Source organism: Eptatretus burgeri, chromosome 3, assembly GCF_056783735.1.
Source record: "Eptatretus burgeri isolate ZD-2024b chromosome 3, Ebu_testis_v1, whole genome shotgun sequence".
Lineage (NCBI taxonomy): Eukaryota > Metazoa > Chordata > Myxini > Myxiniformes > Myxinidae > Eptatretus > Eptatretus burgeri.
The window spans coordinates 134,531,357-134,551,247 of NC_140963.1; the positions used below are offsets into that span (position 1 = coordinate 134,531,357).

At 45.6% G+C, this 19,891-nt stretch overlaps 1 protein-coding gene across 1 annotated transcript; it reads left to right on the top strand.

Annotated features, from left to right (window-relative positions):
- The first annotated feature begins 1,105 nt into the window (after positions 1 to 1,105).
- LOC147031030 (uncharacterized) lies at positions 1,106 to 18,901 on the top strand. The gene is made up of 5 exons (XM_085872207.1): positions 1,106 to 1,315; positions 1,424 to 1,624; positions 17,565 to 17,616; positions 17,761 to 18,108; positions 18,475 to 18,901. The coding sequence occupies exons 1-5, from the start codon at positions 1,106 to 1,108 to the stop codon at positions 18,645 to 18,647; spliced, it is 984 nt and encodes a 327-aa protein (XP_085728333.1). The 3' UTR covers positions 18,648 to 18,901.
- Positions 18,902 to 19,891: the final 990 nt, after the last annotated feature.

Below are 19,891 nucleotides of genomic sequence, written 5' to 3' on the forward strand. Positions count from 1 at the left end.
GTAAACGGGTAGGAGATACTTCGGTTTAAACTGGAGTGAGGGTGAACCACTCTATTCCATGATTGTGAGTGTAAACGGGTAGGAGATACTTCGGTTTACACTGGAGTGAGGGTGAACCACTCTATTACATGATTGTGAGTGTAAACGGGTAAGAGATACTTCGGTTTACACTGGAGTGAGTGTGAACCACTCTATTACATGACTGTGAGTGTAAAGGGGTAGGAGATACTTCGGTTTACACTGGAGTGAGTGTGAACCACTCTATTACATGATTGTGAGTGTAAACGGGTAAGAGATACTTCGGTTTACACTGGAGTGAGTGTGAACCACTCTATTACATGATTGTGAGTGTAAACGGGTAAGAGATACTTCGGTTAACACTGGAGTGAGGGTGAACCACTCTATTACATGATTGTGAGTGCAAAGGGGTAGGAGATACTTCGGTTTACACTGGAGTGAGGGTGAACCACTCTATTACATGATTGTGAGTGTAAACGGGTAGGAGATACTTCGGTTAACACTGGAGTGAGGGTGAACCACTCTATTACATGATTGTGAGTGTAAACGGGTAGGAGATACTTCGGTTAACACTGGAGTGAGTGTGAACCACTCTATTACATGATTGTGAGTGTAAACGGGTAGTGGATGCTTCGGTTAACACTGGAGTGAGAGTAATTCCGTGACACCCATCCTCCCCCCCCCTTTATCAGACACTTGTATTAAAAGTTCTGTAAAAGTTTGCAGTGTTCAGTATTGTTTTAATTTATGATAAAATTTTGCACCAACGAACTGAAAATAATCTTCACATCAATGGATGTTCAGGGGAAATTAAAAAATTCTTCCCTAAATATCATTTTTATTTGAATTATGATTTTTTGTTACAATGTGGACAGGATCACCACCAAAAGGTTTATATTTACATCAATTTCTCAAAATATTACAGGGGGAGTAATCCCTGGACCTCCTCGTTAGGAGGAAATAACTTCCTTCCTCGGAAATAACATAACTTTCCTCGTTATATATTTTTTTAAGTTCTGTATCTTCACTCATGTACATGGTAAGCTCGTCCTGGTAGTTTATTACAGTAAAAATAACATTGAGCATCATGTTTAACATCCGGGGTATTAACGATGTGGGATTTCTATCAGATTCCCCCCAGGAACCGAAGGATTACAAGATTCACATCAAAACAGGAGATGATTGGAGGGCTGGGACAAACTCCGATGTTTATATCACGATGTGTGGACCATTGGAGTGTTTGAGATCTTATCATCTTAAACAATCAACACATCGTGATCCTTTTCAAGGGGGTCAGGTAATCATTCACAGAACACTTTAACAAGGTAGATAAAATAATAATAAACATGTTAATATCCTAACCAGGTGAGATGTTACCTGCCGTGCACGTGTTCCCTCCAGGTAGACTGTGCGGTTTTTCACTGTGCGGTCCCGTCACCTGGGAAACCTGGAAAATGTAACAATCTGGCACGATGGGAGTGGAGGGTTAAATCTTTCCTGGTTCCTCGAGAACATCAGAATCACCGAAACATTCTCTGGAATGGAACAAACATTTACCTGTTCATGTTGGATTAAAGGAAACAAACCTAAAACCCTCTATCCCCAGGTAATCTCACCTTTTCCCATGAATAGGGAATGTAATCTCGTGTTTAACTTCCTCTCCCAAGATCACGTGTTTCCCCCCAAATCCTTTACATTCATGAATGAAGTGAATTTTAAAAATGAACGAAGAACTCTGTAAATATAATAATTAATCATTTGTAAACTTTATTTATATCATTTACGAATAATAATAATAATAATAATGTGATTTGTTTTCGCACCTTTTACCACTGGATACAAGATGTTATAGAAAGAAAAAGAAAACAAAACGAGGGATCGTGGAGGTGGGGAGTGTCGGAGATGGAGAGGGGTGAAAGAGAAAATGGAGGTGCTGGTGCTGGTGCTGGTGCTGGAGGTGCTGATGGAGGTGCTGGTGCTGGTGTGCTGATGCTGGTGGAGGTGCTGGTACTGGTGTGCTGTTGCTGGTGGAGGTGCTGGTGCTGGTGGACATGCTGGTGGTGGTGCTGATGCTGGTGGAGATGCTGGTGGTGGTGCTGATGCTGGTGTGCTAATGCTGGTGGAGATGCTGGTGCTGGTGGAAATGCTGGTGCTGGTGGTGCTGATGCTGGTGGAGGTGCTAGAGCTGGTGGTGCTGATGCTGATGGAGGTGCTTGTGGAGGTGCTCGTGCTGCTCGTTTCTCGACATTGCAGTTAAATCCACAAATACACTTTTTGAGGAAAAATTCCAAACCCACGGCCATTTCACAGAACTGTTTCCTGGGATCTCTCGTCGTAGTTCATCATCGTTTTGTGACCTCATTGATGACACCTGTTGATGGTTTGATCGGTGTTGAAGCTCCTCCTCAAAAACGAACCCACGTGACCTCATTGCCCCTGTGGTTCGCCAAGGCTCATGGAATATCGAGATATTGGAAAGAGAATGAATGATAGAGGATGGTATCTTGGTGTATCTATCATTTTGTAAAGTGAATGAATGATAAAGGACGGTAACTTGGTGTATCTATCATTTTGTAAAGTGAATGAATGATAAAGGACGGTAACTTGGTGTATCTATCATTTTGTAAAGTGAATGAATGATAAAGGACGGTATCTTGGTGTATCTATCATTTTGTAAAGTGAATGAATGATAAAGGATGGTAACTTGGTGTATCTATCATTTTGTAAAGAGAATGAATGATAGAGGATGGTATCTTGGTGTATCTATCATTTTGTAAAGTGAATGAATGATAGAGGATGGTAACTTGGTGTATCTATCATTTTGTAAAGTGAATGAATGATAGAGGATGGTAACTTGGTGTATCTATCATTTTGTAAAGTGAATGAATGATAGAGGACGGTAACTTGGTGTATCTATCATTTTGTAAAGTGAATGAATGATAGAGGATGGTAACTTGGTGTATCTATCATTTTGTAAAGTGAATGAATGATAGAGGATGGTAACTTGGTGTATCTATCATTTTGTAAAGTGAATGAATGATAGAGGATGGTATCTTGGTGTATCTATCATTTTGTAAAGAGAATGAATGATAGAGGATGGTAACTTGGTGTATCTATCATTTTGTAAAGTGAATGAATGATAGAGGATGGTAACTTGGTGTATCTATCATTTCCTTCGCATTCTGCGAATGGTTATATTTTGGTCGGCGTGTATTTATTTATTTATTTATTTATTTACTTATTTGTAATCTTGTGATTCGTATAACTCAAAAAGTATTAAACCGAATTGCATGAAATTTGGTGGGATGATTGGTTATTAGCCAGTAAGCATTCGATTAGATTTTGGGATCGTTGGGGTCAAAGGTCAAGGTCAAGGTCACGAAAAGGTCAAAATCGTCTTTTTACGATAACACGGTCAATTTTTATTCAATTTGCATGCAACTAACGCCAAAATGTTCAGAATTCAACGCCTCATCTTGTGATATGCAATATGATACAATGACGCCCATACTCTTGGTACCGGTTAGGGGTCAAAGGTCAGGGGGGTCACGACCTTGAAAAATATGTGGTTTTTGTCATAACGCGGTCAATTCTTGTCCGCTTTACATGAACCCAGCACCAAAATGTTCAGAATTTAATGCCCAATCTTGTGACACAGTGACGTCATAACACATGTCACCGGTTGGGGTAAAATGTCGGGGGGGGGGTCACGCCCTTGAAAAATATGCGGTTTTCGGCATAACTCAGTCAATTCTTATTTGATTTGCATGAAACCAGCATCAAACGAGATTAACTTCTCTTGTTGAAACGTTGTATTCACCGAGCTTGCGAGTGAAGACTCGCCAAAACGACGTGAGTTGATTGTTGTTTAGTCCGTAGCCCCCGAAAGTTGGGGGGGTCATGACATTATAGATATGTGGTTTGTGTCATAAGACCATTCATTTGAAACCAGTTCCCCACACTCATACCAAGAACAAAAAAAGTAGTGGCGGCAAAGGTATGCGCTCTATGAGTGCCCGTTCTAGTTTTGGAAAGAGAATAAATGATAAAGGACGGTATCTTGGTATATCTATCATTTTGGAAAGATAATTAATGATAAAGGATGGTATCTTGGTGTATCTATCAATTTGGAGAGAGAATTAATGACTTTCATTTCCACTTTCTGCCGGTACTCCAGGGGCCTCCTTCTGGCCATCCCCCAGGCAGATGCCTGGCCCATCCCTATCTCCTGGAGATGCCGATCAACCTGCTGCAACCACAAGGTATGTGGTCGGCCCATTGGCCTCATCCACTCACGAGGCTCCCTCACTGGGAGAATCTGGTCAGCAGGATCAGCGTCAGGAAAACAAGCCACATGTCCATACAGTCACAGCTGACGCTCACGGACTATGCAGGTAACAAATCTCCTTTGAGTCTCCCTCAGCAACCGCTCGTTGGACACAAGGTCCGACCAGTAATAGCCAAGGATTCTCCGAAGGAATCTGGTACCAAAGGAATTATGTCTCCATCTCAGATCCCTGGTCAGAGTCCAAGTCTCACGTCCGTAGAGCAGGACTGGAGAAAGCAAGGAACTGAAGACTGAAGACTTTCATCCTCCTGCACAAGTAACGACAGTACCACACTGCATAAGAGTGAATCTATGACTCCCAAGGCCCAATCCAGACCTCTATTGATCTCTGGTTCACAGCCAGCAGAGACATGAATATCACTGCCAAGGTAAGTGAATCTCTCCACGACCTCAACATCCTCACCACAAACAGGTACAGACGTGATAGCAGCATCCAAGATGTCACTGAAAGCCTGGATCTTAGTTTTGACCCAGGAAACCCGTAATCCCAGCGGCTCTGACTCCTCATTCAGCACCTCGAGGGCCCCCAAAAGGATATCAAGAGTCTCCACAAAGATGACTGCATCATCTGTGAAATCAAGGTTGGAGAACTTGACATTCCCAAACGATGCTCCGCAGCTTGATCTCCCCACCATCCTCCCCAGAATCCAGTCCATACAAGTGCTGAAAAGTGTGGGGACCAGTCCACACCTGGCAAACTCCAGTATCAACGGGGAATAAGTCAGAGATGGTATCACCACATCTCACAGCACTCTCAGTTCAACAGTATAGTTCAGATGTCAGATTGATCAGTTTTGGTGGCACCCCACGAAGACCAAGAATCCTCCAGAGGGCACCCCGATTCACTGAATCAAATGCTTTGCAGAGATCAACATCGGCTGGAAGCAGCCCCTGCCGAAAGTCTTGTCTGCATTCAGTGAGGACCTGAAGAGTAAGGATACAGTCGATCGTTGACCTATTTGGTATAAAGCCTGACTGCTCTGGTTGGTGGTGCGAAAGCAGATGGTGTTGAACCCAATCAAGAATTGTCCGAGCAAAGAACTTGCCCAGCACTGACAGCAGCATCACCCCTCAGTCGTTGTTACAGTTGTGGCGATCACCCTTCCCATTCCAGAGAGGGACAACAAGGCCCCTCTGCTAGTCAGTCGGAGGATGCCTGTGTTACAGGCAGAGCACAGAACTGCATGCACAACATGAGCACAGCATTTCCAACAGCCTTGAGAAGTTCAGCATGGATGCCACAGATCCCTGGAACTTCACCCCATTTGAACAGGTTCACCGCAGTCTGTGTTTCCACAAATGAAGGTGATTCATACGTGATTGGAGGGTCAGCAATAGAGAGAGCAACACCCATGATATCCAACTCAACAGCTGGTGGATCACCCAGGGACAGCCGCTCAAAGTAACTGGACCAGCGGGCTTTCACTTCAGCCTCCGCTGTGAAGAGCCCACCACCCTCCGCTCTCACTGAAGTACACCAAGGGAAGGGCTTGGAGGAACACAATGTGTGAATTCCCCTGTAAGCAAGACAAGAATCACTTGACCACAGGGGACGTAATGTGGGAATGCCCCTGCAAGTAGGACAAGAATCATTCTACCTCCTAAAAGATTCCTCACATTTCGTCCTCCTTGTCCGCTTTCAGCGCACGTAAAGTTTTACGCCGCAACTCCCTGAACAGCTCAGCTCTGCCATTAAGCCTGGGCCTGTGACTCTGGTCAATGGTATCCAGTGTCCCGAGAGACAAAATTCTTCTTCACCCTCCGGTGAGTTCCAAGACATCCGCCGGCAACATCAAGGATGGTGGTCTCGAAGGCACTCCACAACTCTTCAGGATTATCCAAAGCACCCAGACCCCCCAAATCCCCACCCAGCCTGTTCGCAAATTCCTCAGCTATCCTCTAATCCTTGAGCTCACCAACATCAAGTCAAGGCTGGGATAGTAACATTCTACCGGATTTCAACTGCACCTTTTGAGTTGCAACAACAAGCCTGTGTTCAGTCTTGAAGAACTGAGCACTCTGGTAGAACCTGCAGTTCTGGATCATCCTCCAGTGACCCTCATCGAGCATATGGACAATCTCTTTTTGCCACACCGCCAGCATTGGAATACCAAGTCCAGCGATGAGATTGTTGGCACTGAAACCATGAACCCGCCACCTTACGTCCATGACTTCTTGCAACGTCAAGTAACTTAATGCTATTCCAGATCACCGTTCCAGACCCATGGGGACCAACACATGTCTCATAATAATCCCTATCAGTTCCAATCGATGCATTGAAATCCCCCAAGATGAGAAGAGTATCTCACCTGGGGCACTGATCAACCACAGACTCGAGCGTGGCGTAGAATGTGTCCTTCATGGTAAGATCACTTGCCACAGTCGGAGCATAAACAGAGAACAGGGAAAAGACACCCAAGGAGTGACAAATGCTTAGTCTCATAATACAATCGTTGACTGGTGTTACCTCAATTATCATTGGAATCAGCTTATTGGACACAGCGACAGCAACTCCTTGGGCATGGTAACCATCAGAGCGACCAGTCCAATAGTCGGTGTAACCACCCACCATGATCTCGCCGTAATCCGGTTTCCGAACCTCAGAGAGAGCTGCAATACCGATGTTCAAACGCTTGAGCTCAGAAGATAACAGAGACAGGTGATCATCCTCTCTTAGGGACAGGACATTCTCGGCACCCACCTGAAGGGACCGCCTCAGGTCAACCCAAATAAACCACCGTCTGAGGGATGACACCTCAGCACCACCCTGACATACACTACCGCAATCTGACCCGGGAGGGTTTCCCCACGTTTTTCCTCTTCTCATCAAAGAGTGGAGGCTCCCAAAATCGTTTCCCCAATCCCATCATCCGTTGAGCTGCTCTGCGAAGGGCAGCTGCACAGGAGGTACTCCCACGGAGTGGGCTTTCAGTTTTCTTTGCGTTTTTCGTTTGTTTTGTTGAATGAAGGGTTTAACGGTGGCTGGAGTGCTAATCCTGCCACCAACCTCCAAAAAAAGTAACCCAACTGCAGGAGGATGTCCGCAGATACAGTTGGGCCAAATAAATGAAAGGTATTTGGCTCACTCCTCTGCCATATGACAGGTTTTCTTTTTAATTCTGCTGGGTATTCATATCCAAACACCCTCCTCACCAGAAAACCAGCCTGGCGTTGGCTCAGCAGTTCGGGTGATGGCTTGGGATCCTCGTGTTCTGCGTTTGAGCCCCGTTTTCCGCTGAATTAACACTAGGGGGTTGCTCAGCCTGGCATCCTTCTGAGGTCTGCGAAATGAGCACCAGTGTACTGGTAATAGGGGCACTGCATCAGCGCCATAGCTGTGCCCCGAACCAATGATGCAACCAGCAGCCTAAAAGAATGGACACAAATGGGACCAGACAAACCTGGTGGTGGAGTCAGTTTCGTTTCTGACAACCCGACCATGAAACAGGTTTGTACAGGTTTACATGGTACCTGGAGCAAGCCACAGATCAAATCTGACTTGACCTGACATTATTGTGTCCAGCACGAAAATCTGCACTCCCAAAAGAAACCCAGCAGCTCAGCCGAAACCACATAGCCAGGGTTGGGTTTCATGAGGGAGGGTGTACGGGTTGTCAAAACCTCTTGACAGGTCATGTTGGAGAGTGACAGGAAGAAGAGTGAGAGGGGAAACCGAATCAGATTCATTCACGAATTCTAGTTTACCTTTCACAATACTATTAATGACTAATATAAATTTTGTACACCGATTATAATTAATTTGTGGATAATTCATGGATGATGCTGTTCTTGTTAATCCCTTGGTATCCACGTGATGGTAACATCCAAGCAACCTCTTTTCATCCCAGTCAAGAAACAATAACAATTAAATTGTTAAACAATCGATTGTTCAAACTTTTAAAAAATAAACTTCACTTTGTGTAACTTGTGCAGGACAAGGACAGTTATAGATGGTAATGTACAATCACATAGATGTACAAGGACATCAGGAACCAAGAGGGAAATGAAAACGGTACATATGTGATTTCAACCAGGGATCCCATCATCGGGAGCTCTATGCTGGGTTAATGGATCAAAACGATCAAATAAACCGGATTATCACATTCATGATCCATTAGATTAATAAGACAAAAAGCAATCAGATATTGTAGACTTGTTTTGTGTGGTGTGCGTGTGGTGTACTTTTTGTGGTGTTTGTGTGCTGGTGTGGTGTGTTGCATTATTAATGAGATAAAACTGGAACTGCCACTTGAAAACTGCTGGCAGTGATGACCAGGTACCAAGACGCCCCGATTTGATGCAACCCTGCTTTGATCGAGCTGTTAAGGTGAGACTGACCCTGACCCATGACGTTTATTACTATTCAATTGAATACAGAATGGGATTAAAATAAAGTCAATTCAAATCAAATGGAATCCCAAATAGGTACAATCCTGCATTGTAGTCAACAAAAGGAACCCAAACAAACAAAAGCAAAGATTTAGTCATTGGGAGGAACCTGGATAGGATTCATATTTCAGCTGCTACTTCTCAACCCTCAAACGCATCCAGGCACAGTACAGCCAAGTGAGCGTTTTTCAAAATATATATATATATATTCGACGACCCGTGAACCCGTTTTGTTCCCATTGTGACAGCGGTAAATAAAAAAATCATTTTAAAGAAAAAAAAGATAGCTCCAGCTAAAAAGATACCACTGAGGTTGTTTTCATTGATCAAATACTTCCAAAGAGTACTTGAGTGAATTGGGAATTGATTTGTTAATAATTTTTTTCGTTGCCCTATTTGAACGAAACTTGATACTGCACACCACAGGCGAATGGTAAGTGAGGTGCCCTGAAAACTTTTGCGCTTTCGTGTTCCGTTTTGGCTGTATGTCGGGAACATACATACATACATATATACTGTTGCGAATTCGCGCCCGACTCGAATGGCGGCCGCCTCGCCCACCAGAACGGACAATTCTGTCGTGACCCTCTCGGAACAATACCGGGAGCTCGTCACGGGTGGGGGTTTAACCCCACCATGACCGTGCCAATTGCCCACCTACGCAGGATAGGGTTACTCACCAAATTCGATCGACCTAAGTACCTGCGCGGATGGTCGAACGGGCGATCGTACCTCGCCGCAGGCCGACTCCGGACACGAACCGCTGAAGCGGTCCGTTCCGTGCTACAGTGATAACCGAGCGGCCTTGTTGGCCTCGACGGTTCCGATTAATTATCGGGCGTATTAAGCCCACTACGAACCCTTTACGTGAAGCAGGATGGAGGGTCAATTAAAAGGAAGGAGACGAAGCGAAACGGGCACAGTTCAACATGCAAGCACTTTATTTACACGACACACGGAGAGCACACATATACAGCCAAACAGTCAAAATGCACATATATCAACCCAAACAAAAGCAACAATGCAGAGCTCCAACCGAATAAGACCGACACACGGAAACACTTAAACAGTTCTACTTTACAAGACACGGCGCCAACACACATTCACACAAAAACCCCGAAAAGAAATGGTGACTTCCCTTTGGGCCGTCGAGTCCCTCTCCTACATCCGTCGACGTGGTCGCGCCTGGCCGCGACTCAGTGCCCTGGCGTGGTAGGCCCGTCCTCTCCGGCCTCTCCACGTGTTGGCCGCTTGACGCCACGGACGGAGTTTCCGGCATTATCCCAGCGCGGATAGAAGGGGGGGGGGGAAACGTTGTCGCTCGAGGTCGCGGTGTGGGGAATGGCAGACGCTCCGTCCCGCCAGCGGGGTCTCGGGACCGCCCCACAAAAGACCAGGCCAGCGGCCACCAGGAAGAGAAGAGGACGAGTGAGCCGGAAGACAGGAAGAGAGCAAGAGCAACAACAGCGCTCCTTCCGTGTCCGATTTTTATCCCCCGGGGCTCCGCCCTTCACTCCGCCCCCGTTTTTGGCTCCACCCTCCTTTGAGAGGTTTCTCGAAGAGGGGCGTTCCCTCACCCTGACCGCCTCACGCTGGTCATCCACCAATCGGCGGCAAGCTGCCCTTCTTCCTTCCTTCACACCAAGTGCGGGGAAAAATGGTGGGAAAAATCCACGCGCCACCGTTGTGCCTTCTTCTTTCCCTCCCTGCATTCTCGACGGTTTCCAACGCGGAAACCGTCGTAGTGTGGACCGTGGAGGATGGCGTTCGTCAGCAGGGGTAGTGGCGAAGATGGTGGTGGTTGTTGTGAAGGTGGTGGTTGAGACGTGGTTGGTTCAAAATAAAGATAGAACAGAAAAACGGCTATCTTAAAGCGTCGCAGCCCGAATGAATCACATAAATTCCCTTCAGACAATGGATTTGGGGCTAACTACATATGTACTAAAGAGATATCTCACCGACGGGACCTGAATGGTGGTTTGCGAATTTCCACAGCCGTAACAATACATACATACAGAAATACAAGACGAGAGTTTTCGTAATGTATAGATGGATATGTAAATCAAAAAAATTAAATAATTCTGCCCGCCAGACCATTCATCTGATCAAGTTGAAATTTAAAACTTATATTCCCCATCACTACTTGATCATAACTGTGAAGTTTCACGTCGATCGATGAAGCGGTTCAAGAAAAATAATTTTTTCAAAAGTTTTGCTCAGTCCAATATGGCTGCCAAACCATGTGACCTACGATGTCAGAGGTTTGCAAACATTTTGTTCCTCATGGATAGTCGGTCATACCTGTAAAGTTTTGCCTCAATCTGTTCAACCGTTTCAAAGAAGATTTTAAAATGATTTTTTTTTATTAAAAACAACATGGCTGCCAAACGACGTGACCGGTGACGTCATCAATTTTTCTTTCTGTGGACCAATTTATCCCACGATGACCCTTCAAAATTTTCATTCCGATCGGATGTAGTGTTCTACATATGCAATTATGACATCATAACGGCATCTATGACGTCATTAAAAAAATCACAATTATTCCTTATGTGGAGTACTTGCCACGTAGCAAGTCTCAATTTTTCCCTTGGTGCGGTTTCGGAGATAGAGATCGAAAGTTTTTCCTTTTTTCCAATATCGCTGCCACACCATATGACCTATGACGTCATTATTATCATTAAAACATTCTTCATGAGTATTCGCTCCGATGGTGAAAATTTTCATGTCAATCCGACAAGCAGTTGCAGACAAAAACACACGTGTTCTGTGCGGACAAACAAACAAACGAACCCAAATGCAATGCCCTCGCATCTGGCGAGGGTAATTATCATGGTGTGGGTGATTGATGTTCACACAGATCCACAACATGAAATCTTTCATCTCCAAGTAATTTCACACAAGATAGTCAATTTAACATTCAGGGGAATTGGGGAACACGTGCTCCATGATGCAGCACCCATGGTCACATTGTCACCAACAGAACATCTCAACATTAACTGCGACTCTAACAGTAACTTGTATCATCAGGTTTCTTTGTATTTCATACTCCTGTCAGTGGAGATTGATGGAAGTATCAGGTCACATGGGAATGAGGGGAAATATAGTCAGAAATGATGTAACCAGCAGGCAAGTTATTGTGTGTGAATGAATGAATGAATGAATGAATGAATACAGGATGAGAAAGTGTACATTATTCATAATTTCCTGTCCTTCAGGATCCTTAAACAGATTTACTGTGAACTCGTTTGTTGTGGTTGTGTAAGACAAGTAATCACAGGGATTATGTCAATAATGAGGAACACAAAAGCACATGGAAATAGACCTTCATGCAACCACACCTGGGTATTGTCATTGTCAGGTGAGGCCAGATCAGATCTGTCACTTGCTTCAGGTATCATGTAAACCTGTACGAACCTGTTCCATGGTCGGGTTGTCGGCGACTAAACCGTCTCCCCCACCAGGTTTTCCGGTGAGGAGGTGTTTGGATCTGGACACCCAGCAGGAATAAAAACAAAACCTGTCAAAGGGCGGAGGAGCTCCTTGTGAGCCAACGACCATCCATATCTAGTGCCCAACCGTGTCTGTGGACGTCCTCCTGCAGTTGGGTTACTTCTTATTAGGAGGTTGGTGGCAGGATTTGCACTGCGGCCACTGTAAAACACTTCATTCCACAAAACATTCTCAAGACATAACAAAATCTGAAAACTCACTCCGTGGGAGAACCTCCTGTGCAGCTTCCCTTGACAGGGCAGCTCACCAGATGAGGGGAACGAGACAAAGCCTTCGGGACCCCAATCTTCGATGACAGGAGGATAACCATGGAGTAAACTTCTTGGGTCAGATTGCAGAAGTGTGCATCAGGGTGGTGCTCAGGTGTCTTCCACCAGACGGCGGTCTTCTTGGGTTAACTTGAGGCGGTCAATTTGAGTGGGTCGCTGGAATGTCCTTTCAAAAGAGAGGATGATCACCTGTCTCTGTTATCATCTGAGTTCAAGCGTTTGTACATCGGTATTGCAGCACTCTCTGAGGATCGGAGACCAGATCGTGTTGAGATCATGGCGGGAGATTACACCTCCGATTGGTCTTGTCGCTCTGATGGTGACCACAAAAGGAGTTGCTGTCGCTGTGTCCAATAAGTTGACTCCAATGATAATTGAGGTAACACCGGTCAACGTGCGTATTACGAGACGAAGGATTCGTCACTCCTTGGGTGTCATTTCCCTGGTCTCTGTTTACACTCCGAATGAGGCAAGTGATCACACCATGAAGGACGCATTCTATGCTACGCTGGAGTCTGTGGTTGATCAGTGCCCCAGACGAGATACACTCCTCGTCTTGGGGGATTTCAATGCATCGACTGGAACTGATAGGGATGGTTTTGAGAAGTGTGTTGGTGCCCATGGGTCTGGAACTATGAACCTGAATAGCACTAAGTTCCTTGACTTTGCAAGAAGTCATGGACTTAGGGTAGCTGGTTCATGATTTCAGTGCCCACAAGCCCATCGCTGGACTTGGTGTTCCAACATTGGCGGTGTGGCAAAGGAGATTGACCATGTGCTCGTTGATGGTCGCTGGATGATGATCCAGAACTGCAGGGTCCACAGGAGTGCTCAGTTCCTCAATACTGACCACAGGCTTGTTGTCGCAACTCTGAAGTTGCACCTTAAATCCAAGAGAATGGTACCATCCCAACCTCGGCTGGATGTTGGCAAGCCCGAGGATGAGAGGGTCGCTGAGGAGTTTGCGAACAGGCTGAGTGGAGATGTGGGGGTCTGGGTGTTTTGGGAGATCCTGAAGAGTTGTGGAGTGCCTTCAAGACCACCGTCCTTGATGATGCCGGTGGATGTCTAGGAACTCACCATCGGGCGAAGAAGAATTCTGTCTCTCAAGGGACATGGAATACCATTGACCAGAGTGAAAGGGCCAGGCTGAATGGCAGAGTTGAGCTGTTCAGGTAGCTGAGGCGTAAAACTGAACGTGTGCAAAAGGGTGGACAAGGAGGCCGATGTGCGAGGAATCTGTGTTGGGGGAAGAGCATCACCTGTGGTCAAGTGATTCTTGTCCTGCTTACAGGGGAATTTTTGCATTACGTTCCTCCAAGCCCATCCCTCGGTGTACTGTAGTTAAAGCGGAGGGTGGTCGGCTCTTGACAGAGGAGTCCGAAGTGAAGGTCCGCTGGCCCGGTTACTGTGAGCAGCTGTACCAGGCTGATCCACCAGCTGTTGAGTTGGATGTCAGGGGAGTTACTATCCAGATTGCTGACCCTCCAATCAACTATGATCCACCATCATTCGTGGAAACACAGGCTGCAGTGAACCGGTTGAAATGGGTTAAAGCTCCAGGGATCTGTGGCATCCATGATGAACTTCTCAAGGCTGGTGGAAATGCTGTACTCATGTCGTTGCATGCAGTTCTGTGCTCTGCCTGGAACACAGGCATCCTCCCAACTGACTGGAAGAGGGACCTTGTTGTCCCTCTCTGGAAAGGGAAGGGTGATTGCCAAGACTGCAACAACCACCAAGGGTTGATGCTGCTCTCAGTGCCGGGCAAGGTCTTTGCTCGGCTAATTCTTGAGAGGGTTCGCCACCATCTACTTGAGCACCAGAATCCAGAGCAGTCAGGCTTTACACCAAAGAGTTCAACGATTGAACATATCCTTGCTCTTCGGGTCCTCACAGAACACAGACGAGAGTTTGGCAGGGACTGCATGCAGCCTCTGTTGATCTCTGTGAAGCCTTTGATTCAGTGAATCGGGATGCCCTCTGGAGGATTCTTGGTCTTTGTGGGGTGCCACCAAAACTGATCGATCTGATGTCTCAACTCTACTCTGGTTCTGAAAGTGCTGTGAGGTGTGGTGGTACCATCTTTGACTTATTTCCAGTTGTTACTGGAGTTCATCAGGGGTGTGTTCTGGCCCCCACACTTTTCAGCACTTGTATGGACTTGATTCTCGGGAGGATGTCGAAGAAATCAAGCTGTGGTGCATCGTTTGGGAATGTCAAGAACTCTGACCTTGATTTTGCAGATGATGCAGTCATCTTTGTGGAGACTTTAAAAATACTTTTGGGAGCCCTCGAGGTGCTGAATGAGGAGTCAGAGCCACTGGGATTATGGGTTTCCTGGGTCAAAACTAATATCCAGGCTTTCAATGACATCTTGGATGCTGCTGTCCTGTCTGTGTCTGTTTCTGGTGAGGATGTTGAGGTCATGGAGAGATTCACTTACCTTGGCAGTGATATTCATGTCTCTGCTGGCTTTGAGTCAGAGGTCAATCGACGTCTGGGTCGGGCCTGGGGAGTCATGGATTCACTGGGTCATGGGGTGTGGCGCTGCCGGTACCTGTGCGGGAGGACGAAAGTCCAAGTCTTCAAGTCCTTGGTACTTCCAGTCTTGCTCTATGGATGTGAGACTTGGACTCTGAGTAGGGACCTGAGACGGAGACTTAATTCCTTTGGTCTCCAGATCTCTTCGGAGAATCCTTGGCTATCGCAGGTTGGACTTTGTTTCCAATGAGGGGTTGCTGAGAGAGATTTTTAATGAGATTTTTTCCTGCATAGTCCGTGAGTGTCAGCTGCAGCTGTATGGACATGTGGCTCATTTCCCTGACGCTAATTCTGCTCACCAGATTCTCTCAGCGAGGGAGTCTCGTGAGTGGAGGAGGCCAACGGGCTGACCACGTGCCTCGTGGTTACAGCAAGTTGATCGCCATCTCAAGGAGATGGAGATGGGCCTGGCATCTGCCTGAGGGATGGCCAGACGGAGGCCCCTCGAGTACTCATGGAAAGTGGATGCAGTGACACTCTGCTCTGGCGCATGCTCCCATACCTAACCTGACCTGACCTCAGTATGGTTACTCGCTCTTTATGAGAGAACAGAGGGAGCGAGCCCAAAGAAGAGGATGTAAAAAGCAAAGGCCACTGACCCATCTAGTGTGTGTGTGTGTGTGTGTGTGTGTGTGTGTGTGTGTGTGTGTGTGTGTGTGTGTGTGTGTGTGTGTGTGTGTGTGTGTGTGTGTGTGTGTGTGTGTGTGTGTGTGTGTCCTACATAACTCCAAAATCATGAAACCTAGCAATCTGAAACTTTACACACAGAGTAAGGGAACCCCAAGTAAGTGCAAGAGTGAAAATTGGATGTTGAGGTTAATTAAAACACGCCTTTTGAAGATATTTAACGGCCTTATTTAATTATATCCTTCATCAGGCAATCCTCAGCCACCTCCCTCTATATGGGGCATTAAGGCATTTCCTGGGTTGACCTCGATGGGTTCTGAAGCCACCATGTTTTTTGGCCTGCTCAACCATGCCTTGACCTGGAACAAGACACAATGATTTCTTCATGATAAAGTCTGTTTTTTTCACATTCTTCACTCATATTATCAAATGCCTGTTCATCGTAGCTATTAATCGCTGGATACATCGCAATGCTTTTACACGCCTTGAGACGTCACCATTCGTGACTTTATTTCATTTCTGCCCATCTGATAACTTCAAGAATCTCCTTAACCAAGCAAAATTACAAAATTTAAACTGCAGATTTAAACTCAGCAGCAGTTCCGACTCCTAAAAAAACTTTAAGCAAGCAAGGCGATGTTCCCTTCTTCTTCAGATATACACAAGAAAATGTGAAATTGCTACAACATTAAACTTAACTTTTTCTCCTGCTTGGAGAATTACATTGAGTGAAAAAAAGATTGAGTAATGTGCCAAAATTAACCAGCTTCATTCAGCTGGTTTCATTGAGTGCAATGGAAATAACTTATTTCAGTGAAACGAAAATAATTAACCAGTGGTATCGACACGATGGCAGCTGTGCCTGGGTTATCTGTGGTGAATCTCTGGAGTTCGGAAGACCAAATAAATTAAATATCAACTTAAAAACACAAAGAACGATTAAGATATCGGGAGGATTACGGTGAGTGAAGCAGTTTTGAAAAATTTCAACTCAATTTTTTTTTTGTCTGGAATCCATTCCTCCTTTAATACATCTGAAAAATCAATGAGATTTTGAAGTTCAACTGAAACTATGTTTTCCAGGAATTCATCTATGACGTAAATACGTGAAAGTACCTGCATATAGGTGTGTGTGTGTGTGTGTGTGTGTGTGTGTGTGTGTGTGTGTGTGTGTGTGTGTGTGTGTGTGTGTGTGTGTGTGTGTGTGTGTGTGTGTGTGTGTGTGTATAAAGCATAACGTAACATTATCTTTGCTCTCCCTCGGCCCCCTTCAACACTCTCCCCAATTCCTCCCCCCCCCATTCCTACCCTGCCCATCCTCGCTCCTCCTCCTTGCTCCCACTCCCTCTCCTCTTTCTCGCTCACAACACCTTCTTCCTCGCACCCCATTCTCCCGGAGTGTTTAATGATCTTTGGTGAGGTGTCACTCATCCCCCTTCCTTGCTCTTGCCATTCCTCCCCCGGCCTTCGTTGCTCCCCTCTCGCCAACTCCTCACACTCTCCCCCATCCTCCTCTCTCCCACCCACCCCCCCCAGAGTGTATAGCAACACTTGGTGAGGCATCACTCCCCACACCCCCCTTCCGAACTCCTCCATTCCTCAACCCTTCAAGCTCCGCCACCATTCCTCCCTCCCCCTCCCCTCTCTTACCCATTCCCTCTCCCTCCCTCCTCCCTCTCCCCCTCCTCCTCACCCTCTCTCGCTCCACTCCCTCCCTCCCTCCTCCCCCTCTTTCTCTCCCCATTTATTATTTCCTTCAGTGAAGCAACAGGTTGTATTTGTTGGCGATTTAATAAATCTACCCTCATGTCACCACACCTGGGTATTGTTAATCCATCTTCATTATTTAATTTCAGAATCCTAGGTCATGTGACTCTTCGTATGAGAGAGAACCGAAGAAACCACAAGGTGGGTTTTGTAGATTTTCATTCGGGGATTTGATGCCGTTTTTCAAAGCATTTTGCGAAGAGAAACATGGAATAAACATAAGGTGATGTGGAGAGATGTTCTTGGTGGAAATAAAGATTGTAATTTCCTTGTTTCTCATTGTAGTTCCCATCCCTCTCATGGGAACTCCTCTCCTCTCATGTGAGATACAAAATCCCCCCAGTAACAAGTTCTTGTTGCTGTGGATGTTTCGAAGTACTGAAGGCCACACCCGGGTGATCGCAGTGGCCGGAACACGGGCAGACATCCTTGCCTCGTGTCTGGGGAAAAGTAAAGACAGAAACCATGGAATGCTGGAACCTGGACAGAATTCCTGTCCTGAAAGCTCCCACTGCTTGCTGCCTCCCTCTGGTGTAACGAGGGATGAACTCGAGAGATACTGGTGTCTGATTGGTCCTGGAGAGGATGGAACGTGGAGGGAGCAGGTCCTCTCTGTGCTCTCATTCACACCTGGTAAGATCTAACTCGCTGACCATTACCATCCAGTTATATCATGCTCCATCATGGTTCTTCATTGTAAGAAACCATCTTTGTTCATAATTACCCTGAAGATGGCAGCAGCTTCTCTCTCCCTCATCGTTTCGTTTTCCTGGTTAAAAATGAGAAGTATTTTGAAAGTGAAGGAGATGTTTTCTTTCTTCTAAGATTTGTGATATCAGGTATAAATTGTTTATTTGGTAACAAGTTGAAAAGGTCTCGTGTTTTATTATTACCATTTATTATCAATTAGTGCAGTGTAACAATGGTTGAGTTACCACATCTTACATGATTGTTATCCTGATGGGTTTTCTCATATAACGGATGGTTTTGAACACACAGTGAGGACAAGGACCCTAAATGAATCCACATCAAGTGAAGAGACCAACAACCCTTCATCACTCTCTGGATGCCGACCGGCTCTCGCTGCAGCAATCACTCTCAATGTTCTCGCTCTCTTCCCATTCACCATGTTTGTTTTCCTTGTTAAACGTTATCGTGAAAAACGTTTGTAGAAACATCTGGAGGATGTGCCAACAAAGTCCTCGATGTGTTTCCATATCTCCACATGTGATTGGTTTTTTTTCAGAAAACATTTGTTTTAAGGAATGTTCAGGAAGAAATTATTTGTTAAAACATTTACCCAACTGTGATATTTGTTTGACATGAAGCTTATGATAATTATACTCCAGCCTTATTTGCTCTTTCCATGTGAAGTTGTTGATCTTTTTCAGATGTTATTTATTTTTCTGATTATAAAAGAACATGTTTGTGAGTGACAGTGTGCACATGGAAGGGAATTTATGGTAATATACATCTACGTTATATCATTAAGAAAAATACAAGCTATACATTATATCATCTAACACACAATTATCATGCATTTAAAACATTTTCATGATGTACCTTGATTATTCATGCTTAATAAATATTATCTCACATTTATATCCACGAGCAGAGTTCCCGCCTTCAGGGCGATCTTGTTCCAAGCATGCAACACATCCTTCTGACCAAGACCTTTATTTGGACGGTGTATAGGCAACTGACAGCTGCCTCAATCACTTCCAAAAATATAAATAATAACCCGGGTTACGTGCGTGAAGCAAAAACATACCTTCTGCTTATAATTCAAAACACCTCATTGTACTGGAAAATGTGAGGACAGGAATACTGTGCAGTCCATGGTGGAGACTTGTAATACATTCCCCCACCTGGTGGTGGCGCTACACGATATCTTTCATGGAGAATTTGCGACCCTCCCCTTCACCCCCCCTCCCTCGACCATCAACAAAGACATAAAACATCCCCATCCATAAATTGGGGTCATGCTGATCCGATGTAGCAAGGCTGGATATCATAGGCCCAGAACTGGAGGAGAAGTCACCTGACAAACAAACAAGCATGCCAGTTGGCTGGGTGTGGGTGTCTCTCTCACCTGCCATGACACTTCAGCAAAGGACTTCTGCGACTCATTGGGACTGACACAATCTGTGACCTTCCCGACCCGGATCTCAGTACATCATCTCGGCTGGATCTGATTTTGACCAATTTCCTTGCAAATGCCTGCTCTTCTTCTACTGTTCCAATTGGTTCATCTGACCATATGCTTGTTAAAGTGGACATCTCTCTTCCTGTCCTTGGTGGAGTTCCTTAAGGCAGTGTTCTGGGCCCTGTTCTTTTTCTGAGCCTTTAATGGAGTTCTTTCATCCCCTCTTCCTGTTCAGGCCGAAGTTCCTCAATCGACGATTATGAAACCTGT

Excerpts from the sequence above, each read along its gene's own strand:
- LOC147031030 (XM_085872207.1), top strand. The coding sequence starts at position 1,106 with ATGTTTAACATCCGGGGTATTAACGATGTGGGATTTCTATCAGATTCC. Across the intron at positions 1,316-1,423 it reads ATCCTTTTCAAGGGGGTCAG|ACTGTGCGGTTTTTCACTGT; the intron begins GTAATCATTCAC and ends CCCTCCAGGTAG. Across the intron at positions 17,617-17,760 it reads AGAACCGAAGAAACCACAAG|TTCCCATCCCTCTCATGGGA; the intron begins GTGGGTTTTGTA and ends TTCTCATTGTAG.